Genomic DNA, 13966 nt, shown 5'->3' with positions numbered 1-13966 from the left:
ATAACCTATCAAACGCATTTCCTTATGATATGAAAAGAAATTTATTTCGAGAGACTAATTTCCGAAAATAAACGATTTGCATCCAGTGGTGTATAACACACGTTCTGATTGGCTAGGCTGGTGTTCATTCGACTTCGCTAATTGATGAAAGATTAAAAAAACAATTGCAGTTTCGAAGTCACGTTTGTTTGTTTTTATAAACGGAATCGTGTAATTAATGTATAATTATCCACGGAACAAGATAATGTTAATGTTTTAAAATCGTTTGGTACAAGCGTGAGATTTAAAAAGAAACGTTTCTGGGAGTTCACGTGGCGGGCGAACGGAGGCTCGAGCGGCATGTAATCAGTAACAAATTGAGGGAAGCCTGGTTTATTGTACTGTATATAAACAGGTAAACTCTGTCAGGTGGTTAGACATTTTTACTCTCAGATTGAGAAAGTGTATCCGACTGAATAACAAGGAATGCTGTTTGTCGATATGACGTCATTGGCTAAGACTGATAATGACGAACAGGCGGAGTGAGTGGTCGTTTTCCTTGTCGAGTTTCGATGATGATGACGACGTTGATGACGATATGACATTCTGGGGACTTTGGATCGAAGCATCACGAAGGACATTGCGAAGTGACTTGTCCCCCAGTTTCCTCAGTTTATCGATTCTTTAGATTCCGATTTCTGTACCTCATCCACCATTTACTGAATCGATCAGTAACTACAGCGGTAAGTTTGCTTTTGTCACCATAACATAATACAGAATTTTTTAACCGAATTTCCTTCCAAGGTAGCGTAGGAGTCATGTTCTTTCAGGTACATTTTCTATCGTGAACCACTTGCTGCCGATGTTACGATGTCTCGTCAAAAGTGAAAACGTCAACGAATCGAATCGACCTCATGTAATCAATTTTTTTAATTTTTTTTTGTATACTGAATCGAGGCTCGTGAAAGAGCTAAATTATGTATTTACACGAGCTTGTCCTGTACCTTTCCGATGACCAACCACATTTTCTACAACCTCCCCTCCACACCTTATCCATTACTCCCACACACCCTCCCAATTACTCCAACACTGCTCCTCCCCATCACCAAACAAACACCATATCACCAAACACAAACACACACACACCATATCACATCACCAAACACACACACACACACACACACACACACACACACACACACACACACACACACACACACACACACACACACACACACACACACACACACACATATCACCAAGCACACACACACACACACACATATCACCAAACAAACACACACACACACATATATCACCAAACAAACACACACACACATCACCAAACACAGCACCTCACCTCACATCACATCACATCACCAAACACAACACATCACATCACATCACCAAACACAACACAGCACCTCACCTCACATCACCAAACATACCATATCGCCAAACATACCATATCGCCAAACGTACCATATCGCCAAACATACCATATCGCCAAACATACCATATCGCCAAACATACCATATCGCCAAACATACCATATCGCCAAACGTACCATATCGCCAAACGTACCATATCGCCAAACGTACCATATCGCCAAACGTACCATATCGCCAAACGTACCATATCGCCAAACGTACCATATCGCCAAACGTACCATATCGCCAAACGTACCATATCGCCAAACGTACCATATCGCCAAACGTACCATATCGCCAAACGTACCATATCGCCAAACGTACCATATCACCAAACACAGCACATCACCAAACACAGCACATCACCAAACACAGCACATCACCAAACACAGCACATCACCAAACACAGCACATCACCAAACGCAGCACATCACCAAACGCAGCACATCACCAAACGCAGCACATCACCAAACGCAGCACATCACCAAACACAGCACATCACCAAACATACTGTTACAGACACGACTTTGATGTTATGGTGGGCCGAGCGGAATGGCCGCCGTGTCCACACAAGTTACCCGATTATACTCGAACCTTGGCCGAGTCGCGCTACGCTAGATCAATGAAGGAAAAGGACACAACGGCTGGGATTAAAATGACACGACACCAGGGATACGGTTCTCAAGACCTCCGGAGGAGGTTATAATATGGCGGAAGGTTAGATTACAGTAATGAGAGGTACAGCATAGTAAGGTGGGCACTTAAACACGGTCTTATATTAGCCCCGACAGACGACAGATAAACGGGACAAAACTGACTCACACGGGGATTGATGGCAAGGAAGGCGGGTAGTCGATGGCTCAAGGTGCACCTTGGCTCAGGGACAGAATCGACCCGGTCCGGTCCAAAGATGCGGGGAGGTCGCTCAGCGCTCGGAGGTCGCGACTTGTCTTTTCAAGCTGGGGGCGCATCTGACCTCACATCCGGTAAGTGGCGGCGCATATCCGGCGGGGAGTGACACGCCCTCGGCTAGTTAGCTCCGCCCCAGATGGAATCGGTCCGCCCTTCTTATTGGGTGCGGGGGGGGTTACCGGCTCCGCCCTTGACGAGGAGCTGACAGCCAGCCCCTTCGTGGTAACCCCGTGGGCGCACATGGCAATGGCGGCTAACCAAGCCGGAGTGAGGACGCACACTCCCCGCGCCGCGCCGCCCCCTCTGTTGTTGTAGTTGTTGTTGTAGTTGTTGTTGTTGTTGTTTCGTGGGGAAGATGGGAGGAGGTATGGGGAGGTCCTAAACTCACTACTGGTGCCATACAATCACATTCTGGTGCAACGAAGAGTCAGAATTAATGGAAACGAGTCCTTAACTGACATAGACTAAGAATAACTAGCAAGATGTCCGAAAGTTGTCTACGTGAGATGCGGTGGACCTGGGCACGACATTTAATGGGGGAAAAAGGGGAAGGTCGGTTCTACAGAGTGTTATTTACAGGCAATGGGACTAGGGAATGGGGGATTGGGGATAGTTGGGGAGTATTGGGGAAATAGGGGAATATTTACAAGCGGATATGGAGGCCAAATGCCATATCCGCAACAATACCATATCACCAAACATACTGTCGTGCGAATACCCATCCGGTTAATACCAGGGCTCGTGAATGATCAAACAGATTTAATTGAGGCGACGACCAATTCGGATTCGACTATAAAAGCACGGGAGAAAGAAGTGAAGAAGAAGAGGCGGAAGCACTTATCTGGAGAGGAAACAAACTCAAACGGGAATCCGGGTGTAAAAGGAAATGGAAAATAATACAAGGATTTATTTACAAGGAATCGCGGGACAGGAAAATACGCGCCGGTAATAAAATGCCCTAAATCGGGATCCCGCACACCGATTTCCAAATACGAGACAGGGGAATGAATTGCAAAAATAACTGTCCGTCGTGTACGTGTGAAATGTGGTGCGTCTTAACTGTCTGCAGTCTTGTCCACCGTCCAAGGTGGCTCCAAGCTCCGGCGCGAGGAAACCCTCCGTCCGCTTCGCCCACGCGCTCCGCCAGGCCCGAGCCAACGCCCCACTCCAGGCTCCTCGTCGACCGCCCACGAGGTCCGTTCGCTCACAGCACCAAAAGCACCGAGCACCGCTCCAAGCACCACGAAGATGGCGAACCAACGACCACCAGGACCTCTCAAGACGAAGAGTCAAGAGCCAAGGATGAACAACGACAAGCGAAGGACCAGCACGACACAATCCAAACGCGAACTGTCAGCACGACTCAATCCCCCAGAGGGAAGCTTTTGCACGACTCAATCCCCCAGAGCGAAGCTTCCAGCACGAAGAAGAGCAGAAAGAAGCGCAGAGACAAGCGCGAAGCACGTCAGCGTGCCCTTTTGTCACTTGGCATATGACGTCAGTTCTGGCGCGTTACCAACCAGAGCCTCGTAGCTTCCCGCAGTCTGCCAAACCTCCTCGCGCCTTCCGCGCTGATTGGTTCCAGGTTCGCGCCTTCCGCGCCAACCAATCACAGTTCTCCTGGGCGTGGTTACAGCTCGTCTCACGCGATGTTGCTAGACCAGCTGGTGGTGCGGCTGGCGTCGGCCATCCGGCGGTGCCCCGATCTGGCTGCCTGCCGGTCTTCTTCCAAGGTCATTGTAAGGGAAGGGAACTAATTAATGTGTGCACTAAGGACCTATCTAAGTGTTTATATGAGTATGCATTGCCACAAGGGACAAAGGCTTGGCGACAGGGACGACGACGAACAAAGGAATCTTATCCATAATCCCTGCACTATTTAGCACACCCTGCTCCCTCGTAGCGGGGACATCAGTACAGCTTATCCTGACAAACCGGACTACACATAGAACTTATTGCAGGGTAGATTCCCTATCGCGACAGTCAAAGCATGTTACCTATACAGATATACCTGGTTCTAGATATTCCTTTACCCCCCGACATAACAATACCATATCACCAAACGCACCACATCACCAAACATACCATCTTACTATAATTCACCAAATGTCCGTCTGTCTGTTCGAAGGTACCGTAAAAACTGCTGAACCGATCGCAAATATATTTTGGGTGGGTAATCCTGGGAGTAAAATAGGCTATTTAGTTTTCCCAATTTCAGCTTTGGTCTCCAGCATTCTCAGGTTTGGACTCCCGCATGACATTCGCGTTCGCATAACGTTCATTGTGACGATGTTCTCATTGTGACGATGTTGTGACGATGTATGTGTTCACGGTAGTGTTTGACGTGACGGTGTGAACGTAATTTCGTAATGTTTTTCGTTTCGTAATCCTTTAATGAACGTTTAATGTTTAATGAGCGTTTAATGCCCTTCGATGTCCGGGGCCGCACGCGCGCTACACTGGACGGGCCAGCATGTACCTTTCCCTTCGCCGTCATGCTCGGGTAAACCGCTGAGCCCCATCCGTGATGGGGACTGGGGCTTGAGACGGTGTCCCACGAACGAGGAATTCCCAGTAAGCGCGAGTCATCAGCTCGCGTTAAGTCCCTGCCCTTTGTACACACCGCCCGTCGCCGCACAAACATCACAATGAAACACAATCACAATTCACATGTTCGTGCAATTCGAATAAATATGAATAAATAAATTCGAATTCGAATATTTTCGTCACAATGAAAACATCGTCACAAACGGGTACTGGAGACAATGTGACAAACGTCACAAACGGGTACAATATTGGAGAGGCCATTGCCAAAACGATTTATTTTCCCTGGTACGTGTTTCTGGGTGGGTACCGTTTCAGATAAACCGGTAAAATGCCTCCCAAACGTTAACGAAAACGTCCAAGGAAGCTGTTGCAAGAAAGAAGGCTCGCCTAACAAGGCTCAAGGTCAGACATTAGAAAAGGTAGGCATCTACCTAAAGACAGATTTCTACAGCCATGGACAGCTTTATGTCGCCATGAGTCGCGTTGGCAGCAGTGACAATATAAAAATGTTTGCCAAGAACTTCAAAGAGAGAAAAGGAACTTTTATCAGCAATGTCATCTATCCTGAAGTTCTAAGCTGAAGAAGAGGTACAAAATCATTCAATTATTTTCCCTAAAGAAAAGCGTCCAGTTGATATCACGATTTGAAACACGATGGAATAATATTAACTGATATGAACAGTGATGTGGCTTTTATTGAAATTATAAAGATACTGTTTGGATTTTGAGGATAATATGAATCGTTTAAAATAAAAACTTTCTGCCTTCAATTTCTGATATTTTGCCTTTTCATTTCGGCTTCCCAATTGAAGCCCCGCCCGTAGGGTGGGTACTGTTGCTCGTATCACCAAACATACCACATCACCAAACGCACCACATCACCAAACGCACCACATCACCAAACGCACCACATCACCAAACATACCATATCACCAAACATAGTTACGGTTTTCCGCCGCCCTTCCTACCCTTACCAAGGGGAGATTAAGCCCCTTGTTCTTTCTGGGCCGGCGTAACCGAGACTTGAAACGCCCCTTCCGGGCAAACGCAAGGTAGGGTCTACCTGCGCCGCCACGTACCTAAATGCGCAAACAAGTCTCGCACGTACATAAATAACTGCGCCGCCACGGAAGCGGGGAACCAAGCCTCGCACGAGCCACGTGTAATTTTGGTACACCGAGCGGATTGCATACCACGTGGTCCGTGCAGTTACCGTTAGTAATGGAACCCGATTCGAGCGGTTCTATTCGTACCATGCTTAGTCAATGATGGAAGGGACGAAACGGTCGAATAAAGAAATAACAGGTTTAATTATTATTTACACTTATATGTTCAAGTCGGTAGAAGACAGAGACACAGAGCAGCCTTATACAGTCTTATGCTTAAACCCAGACACGGGCCCAATCACACTCACAAAGGGGAAATGCAGGCAGGATGATGTTCACGCGCTGCCTTGGTCGTCCAGGAACGGCATCGCCGCCCGGCGTGGCTCCACGGTCACAGCACGTCCCGCGATGAAGGCAAGCAGGTGGTGGAAGGGACCCTCATAGTGCGTCTCTCGAACAAAGGGGGCAGATGAAGCAGGAAGGCGGGAGGGAATGTACGCGTCTCTCGGCGGCTTTCCATAGCGCATTGAGTTACCGGCGCGCTATCCCTCGCGTAACCCAATAGAGGCTCGGCGTCGAGCTCAACCGAGCGTCCACTTTGATACGAGCGCTTATACTTGGTTCATGCACGTCTTTTCTCCGAACTCGTAACTCTCATCAATACTCAGTCAAGCGCCTCCCTTCGCAGAACTGCAAGCTCACCTCTCCACAGAAGGACTCCCCGAACTCAACTGCTCATGGGGAGCTTCGCACAACGGGTTTTATTGCCACGCCCTGAGCCTTCTCGAATGTTCCAACCATGCCCTGTGACACATTGCCGCAGCCACTCCCTTTGAGCCCTGATTGGCGGCTCGCGCTTACCGTCAGCTTCTCTGCCGCCCTCATTCGGTCCCTGCTCGATTTGCCAGGCCTGCCTCGTGTTAATTCACGTCAAAAAGCCAAAGGCAGCACAAGGAGGCGTAAGGCAGCATAAGGCAATGGAGGCGGCACAAGGCAATGAAGGACCAACTCTCATTATTCTACTCAACGCAAAACTAACACAGGAAAAGGACGATGCTCACAAATACTAAGAAATAACTGAACTATCGCGAGGCTACATGTTGTAGTGTGACTAAACTATGAGGGGGAAATTTAACCTTTATTGTACAAACTCAAAACCGCAACAATACCATATCACCAAACGCACCACATCACCAAACGCACAACATCACCAAACGCACCACATCACCAAACATACCACATCACCAAACATACCATATCACCAAACGCACCACATCACCAAACGCACCACATCACCAAACATACCATATCACCAAAAATAACATATCACCAAACATACCACATCACCAAACATACCATATCACCAAACATACCACATCACCAAACATACCACATCACCAAACATACCACATCACCAAACATACCACATCACCAAACATACCACATCACCAAACGCACCACATCACCAAACGCACCACATCACCAAACGCACCACATCACCAAACGCACCACATCACCAAACATACCATATCACTGAACATACCATATCACTGAACATACCATATCACCAAACATATTACCCTCAAATGCATCTTCAACATGCCCATTACCTCCAAACCTTATTACCTAGTCATTCGCATTTCATTCACAAATGGCAATGGTAAACTGGTCGAGTTTCATTCCATTCACAAATGGTGAGGGTAAATTGGTTGGTTGAATCTCATTTCATTCATAAACGTTGAGGGTGAACTGGTCTCGTCTCATTTCATTCACAAATGGTGAGGGTAAACTGGTCTTGTCTCATTTCATGCACAAATGGTGGGGTTAAACTGGTCTTGTCTCATTTCATGCACAAATGGTGGGGTTAAACTGGTCTTGTCTCATTTCACGCACAAATGTTGGGGTTAAACTGGTCTTGTCTCATTTCATTCATAAATGGTGGGGTTAAACTGCTCTTGTCTCATTTCATTCATAAATGGTGGGGGTAAAACTGGTCGTTTCATTTCATTCACAAAGGGTGGGGTTAAACTGCTCTTGTCTCATTTCATTCATAAATGGTGAGGGTAAACCAGACAAGTTTCATTTAATTTACAAATGGCAAAGGTTAACTGGTCGAATCTCATTTCATTCTCAAATGGTGGGGTTAAACTGGTCTTGTCTCATTTCATGCACAAATGGTGGGGTTAAACTGGTCGTTTCATTTCATTCACAAATGGTGGGGTTAAACTGGTCTTGTCTCATTTCACGCACAAATGGTGGGGTTAAACTGGTCTTGTCTCATTTCATGCACAAATGGTGGGGTTACACTGGTCGTTTCATTTCATTCACAAATGATGGGGTTAAACTGGTCTTGTCTCATTTCATTCATAAATGGTGAGGGTAAACCGGACAAGTTTCATATAATTTACAAATGGCAAGGGTTAACTGGTCGAATCTCATTTCATTCTCAAATAGTGGGGTTAAACTGTTCTTGTTTCATTTCATGCACAAATGGTGGGGTTAAACTGGTCTCATCTCATTTCATGCACAAATGATGGGGTTAAACTGGTCTCGTCTCATTTCATGCACAAATGGTGGGGTTAAACTGGTCTCGTCTCATTTCATGCACAAATGGTGGGGTTGAACTGGTCTTGTGTAATTTCATGCACAAATGGTGGGGTTAAACTGGTCCAATCTCATTTCATTCACAAATGTTGGGGGTAAACTGGTCGTTTCATTTCATTCATATATGGCGGGGTTAAACTGGTTTTGTCTCATTTCATGCACATGGTGGGGTTAAACTGGTCGAATCTCATTTCATTCTCAAATAGTGGGGGTAAACGGGTCGTTTCATTTAATTCATATATGGTGGGGTTAAACTGGTCCAATCTCATTTCATTCACAAATAGTGGGGGTAAACGTGTCGTTTCATTTCATTCATATATGGTGGGGTTAAACTGGTCTTGTCTCATTTCATTCACAAATAGTGGGGGTAAACTTGTCTTGTCTCATTTCATTCACAAATGGTGGGGTTAAACTGGTCTTGTCTTATTTCATTCACAAATGTTGTGGGTAAACGGGTTCGAGTCTCATTTTATAAATGGCAACTGTGTGCATCCACTGATAATAACCAGAGATGAATGACACCTGAGCAATGCGTCCCCACTCTTCCCTGCCCCGCTTTGTTTTCACCTTTTCGAACCAGGATACCATGGTGATTCGAACTGATGAACTCCTTGAGGTTGCAGGAGTACTGGCACGAGATAGAGGAGTACAGGTTGCCTTCACCAAAGCCTTACAGGGTGCGGCCATGGCTGGCGCCGGTGCTTTTATGGGTGCGTTGTTTGCAGGTCCTGTCGGCATTGCCATTGGTAGGTTGATCTTTGGTTTAAAAAAAACGTGTTTCCTGCTTTCTGCTCCAGTTGAGCGATGCATGCATAACCTGACATACGGCAAGAAGACTAGGAAAGACTACCAGAAGTTTTCCGTGCTCCATAGACTAGACCAGAATCCTTGTTCCTAAGCACAAGGCACTGGTTCATATCAGGGTGCAGGTGGAATGAACAATGTCAGAAATTTGGTCGACAGAAATTTGGTCCACAAATTGTCCAACAATCGTCAACATATTCCTGGCACAAGAAAATAATATCTTATGATCAGAAATGAAACATGAGGAAAGGTTGAGGAGAACTTCCCACTGGGGTGTCACATCATTCCACCTGCATGACGCTAAAATATTGGATCATACAGGGGGAATTACTTCATTAAGCAGTTTGAACCACCATTTTCACGGGAAATCAATGTCCACGAAATAAAGCCTCGAGTACAAAAGAAAACTGTTCAATCCCCATTTTCCGTTCCTTCTCTATTCCTCAGGTGGAACCTTGGGAGGACTAGTTGGCGCAACATATACCAAAGGACAATTTCGTCCACTCGGTGAGGTTCTGGCCGAACTACCACCGGCTAAACGACAGCAACTGGCTACCTTATTGGACGCGATCGTGTCAAGTCTTGATTGGACGGACGCCGTGACGTTGGCCATGTTACTGAACCAAAATGGCGAGCTGAAAGGTCGCTTCTTCAGTGCGCTCACAACATACGTTCAGCAGGAAATGCAGGCCCAGGTGCGATATGTGGACTAGGCTGTACGAGCACTCGAATATCGGTTGGAAATGAGCAATTGATTAGCTTGTACTTTATCAGGGATGTACACGGTTATTAACTCACGATGAACACGACACTCAAACCATCTGTTAAATATCATCAATCATCACGATGCCTTGTTATTGTTAAACTCCTTCACAATGCCACGTTATTGTTGAACTCCATCACAATGCCCCGTTATTGTTAAACTCCGTCACAATGCCCCGTTATTGTTAAACTCCGTCACAATGCCCCGTTATTGTTAAACTCCATCACAATGCCCCGTTATTGTTCAACTCCATCACAATGCCTCGTTATTGTTAAACTCCGTCACAATGCCCCGTTATTGTTATACTCCGTCACAATGCCCCGTTATTGTTAAACTCCGTCACAATGCCCCGTTATTGTTAAACTCCGTCACAATGCCCCGTTATTGTTAAACTCCATCACAATGCCCCGTTATTGTTAAACTCCGTCACAATGCCCCGTTATCGTTAAACTCCGTCACAATGCCACGTTATTGTTAAACTCCATCAAAATGTTAGATGGGTGTTCACGTTTTGGATGCTCATGGATAACACGATCGCTGCTTTGGTGTTTCATTGGATTTGATGGTATGAAAATAAATGAGTTTCTCTAATTTGATAAACGAATGGGGCCATTTTGAGCCCTCGAGTGTACCCAAAGGGATAACCCCCAAATTAGCAGGATATCAAAGTAATATACTGTGCATGAATGGGTTCAACTTGTGCCTTGTTGTCACGTGATGGACTCTGCCTAAATGGGAAACGGTTATTCTAGGTGTGGTGTTTTTACATCAGAAAGTATTTGTTGTTGTAAACGTGTTGTGGACCATTTACTCAAATATTGAACTTTACCTGTGCTTCATGTTTAACGATTGATTGAAACTGAATTTTAAAAAAACTGAACAATTGTGCTGTGGTTTGTCTGTGCACTCACTTGGTCGAATGAGTAATTACATTCACCTGTTCGAATGATTTGAGGAATTATTCACCTGTTTGAGTGACCTGAGGAATTACATTAAAAATAAAAAAAAATAACCACCTTTAGAGGCCATTTTTCCCCGCAAAGCAGGGGTTGGCCTTTTTCGGGAACCGTGGTTGTTGTTGTTTTTTGGTCCCCTTTTTGAAGCAATGTTTTACTGCCGGATGCCCTTCCTGACGCCAACCCTTTTTGCCGCCTTTAACGACAAACAGGGAATTACCAGTAAACTGGTACTCAATTAGCCGACCTCGGAAGGATGACAGGCTGAGTCAACCCCCCTGGCGTTAATTCAGCGATCGACCGGGATTCGAACCCAGGATCCTTGGATCCTAAGCTGGCACCCTAGCCGCTAGCCCAACACCAGGGAATTGTGCAGGATTCCATTGAGCTGCGGATGAAAGCCTTGTATGTGGTGAGGAGCTCAGGTGTGCCAAGGAAGGACCGCACGACGGAGGATGCCCAGTCGGCGACTGGCTTTGGAGGCCAGATTTGAAATGTGGTTTTCCCAGGAAAGATCATGGCAGATAGTGAGACCCAAAAGCTTGAGTGACAGAACTTCTTGGAGAGGATTATTCAGAAAGTGGATGGGAGGGTTGTCCAGTCGGTCTTTTTGGAGAGACCTGAGGAATTACATTCACCTGTTTAAATGATTTGACGAACTACATTCACCTGCTCAAATTAATTGACGAACTGCATTCACCTGTTCAAGTGATTTGAGGCATTAGATTCATGGTTTAAGTGACTTGACGAACTACATTCACTTTTTTGAGTGGTTTTGAGGAATTCAGCGAACATTCACCTGTCCAAGTGTACCTTTGCATTAACCTGTTCGAGTGGTTTGACAAATTACATTCACCTGTTCGAGTGTACCTTTGCATTCATCTCTTCTCGTGTTCCTTTACATTCACCTGTTTGAGTGATTTGAAGAATTACTTTCACCTGTTCGAGTAATCTTACTATAATTCTCCAAATGTCCGTCCGTCCATCCGTTCGTTCGTTCCCAGGTACCGCAAAGACGGCTGCACCCATCGCAACGATATTTTGGGTGGGTACTCCTGGGACCCCCTGGAGTAAAATAGGCTATATTGTTTTTCCAATTTCAGCTTTGGTCTCCAGCATTTTCAGGTTTGGACTCCCGCATAACATTATTGTCCCGGGTACCACAAAAACGGCATTAAAAGGGAAGATTAAACGGGAGGCATTAAAAGAGAGGCTGAGTAGGGTAGAGGATGGTATGGTTGAGCTTGAAAGTGGTTGGATGTCAATGAAAGATCGTCTGTGGGGAGCCGTTGGTGAGGTATGTGGATGGACAAAAGGACCACCAAGGCACTCGGAAACATGGTGGTGGGATGATGAAGTTGGAAAGAGGATTGACGAGAAGAGGAAGAAGTTCAAGGAGTGGCAGAAGGCGAAGGGTACGGGAGCAGAAAAAGCAGAGCATGAAAGTTATAAGGCTGCAAAGAAAGAGGTAGCAAAGGCGCAGGAGGCATGTAGGAAAATGTTCGGAGAAAGCTTGGATTCGGAAGAGGGTCAGAGAGCGGAATTCAGGATTGCAAAGCAGATAGCGAAAGAGAGGTGTGATGTGATGGGGGTGAATTGCTTGAAGGATGAAGTGGGGCAAATCGTTGTGGACCCAGATGGAATTAAAGGAAGATGGAAAAGATATATGGAAATGCTGTTGAATACAGAGAATGAATGGGATGGCAACATAGAGAGCAACCCAGTTTTAGGACCGGCAGAGAAGATAACGGAGAAGGAAGTTGAGGAAGCGATAAAAGCAATGAAGAGTAGAAAAGCGGGAGGGCCCACGGGAGTTGCTGGAGATATGTTGAAGGCAGCAGGAAGTTGGGTGTGAAGAGAATGACAGAGATCTGTAATCTGGCGCTGAAAGAGGGCCGCATTCCAGTGGATTGGGAACTGAGTACCCTCGTCCCTCCATACAAGGGGAAAGGTGACCCTCTAGAGTGTGGCTCGTACCGAGCGATAAAGTTATTGGAGTATGGAGTGAAGGTATTGGAAAGGGTGTTGGAGAGGAGGATAAGGAAGAAAGTGAAGATCGACGAAATGCAGTTTGGATTTATGCCAGGAAGAGGAACGACAGATGCATTTTTTCTTTTAAGGCAGTTGCAGGAGAAGTACATGGAGAAGAGGAAGAAGTTGTTTCTTGGGTTTGTTGATCTGGAGAAAGCATTCGATAGGGTTCCACGCAAAGTATTGACATGGGCATTGAGGAAGTTAGGAGTGGATGAATGGTTGATCAGAGTTGTGATGGCAATGTACAAAAGAGCGCGCACAGCTGTAAGGACGAAGGACGGGAACAGTGGTGAGTTTGAGGTGAAGGTGGGAGTGCATCAGGGGTCGGTACTAAGTCCACTACTATTTGTAGCTGTGATGGAGGTGCTGGCTCAGAACGTAAAGGAGGGTTTACCGTGGGAGTTGTTGTATGCAGATGATCTGGTGTTGATTGTGGAAAGTATGGATGGACTGAAGGAAAAGATGAACAAGTGGAAGGAATTAATGGAGACAAAAGGTCTGAAGGTGAATATCGGAAAGACGAAGGTAAAGCATGTGGTGAGGTGGAAAGAACTGGGAAGTGGCCCTGTGCTGTGTGCAGGAAGGGTGTCGGAGTGAACTCCATTCAATGTACAATGTGCGCTGAGTGGGTTCATCAAAAATGTAGTGGTCTGAGAGGGTCATTTACCAGTGTGGCAGCTACATTCAAATGTAAGGTGTGCACAGAGGGAGCTGCAGATGAAGGAAATGTTGAGTTGGATCTTGGAGATGGCGTGAAGCTGGAAGGTGTGAAAACATTTTGCTACCTCAGAGACATGCTGAATGGAGAAGGTGGATCAGACTCGGCAACGG

The 13966-nt window shown here is 46.1% G+C and overlaps 1 protein-coding gene across 2 annotated transcripts; it reads left to right on the top strand.

Moving 5' to 3' along the window:
• The first annotated feature begins 278 nt into the window (after positions 1-278).
• Positions 279-11162, top strand: C5H19orf12 (chromosome 5 C19orf12 homolog). 2 transcript variants are annotated; one of them, XM_068115329.2, is made up of 3 exons: positions 279-722; positions 9159-9288; positions 9830-11162. In XM_068115329.2, exons 2-3 carry the CDS (start codon positions 9165-9167, stop codon positions 10093-10095), a joined length of 390 nt encoding a protein of 129 aa, XP_067971430.1. In that variant the 5' UTR covers positions 279-722; positions 9159-9164; the 3' UTR covers positions 10096-11162. The 2 variants fall into 2 exon arrangements, with proteins under 2 accessions (XP_067971430.1, XP_067953792.1); XM_068097691.2 differs by having other exon boundaries at positions 9159-9324.
• The last annotated feature ends 2804 nt before the right edge of the window (positions 11163-13966 follow it).

Source organism: Myxine glutinosa, chromosome 5 (genome assembly GCF_964187855.1).
Source record: "Myxine glutinosa chromosome 5, kmMyxGlut1.1, whole genome shotgun sequence".
NCBI lineage: Eukaryota > Metazoa > Chordata > Myxini > Myxiniformes > Myxinidae > Myxine > Myxine glutinosa.
The sequence above is the reverse complement of the archived record's forward strand: the minus strand, read 5'-3'. Positions and strand labels throughout refer to the sequence as shown.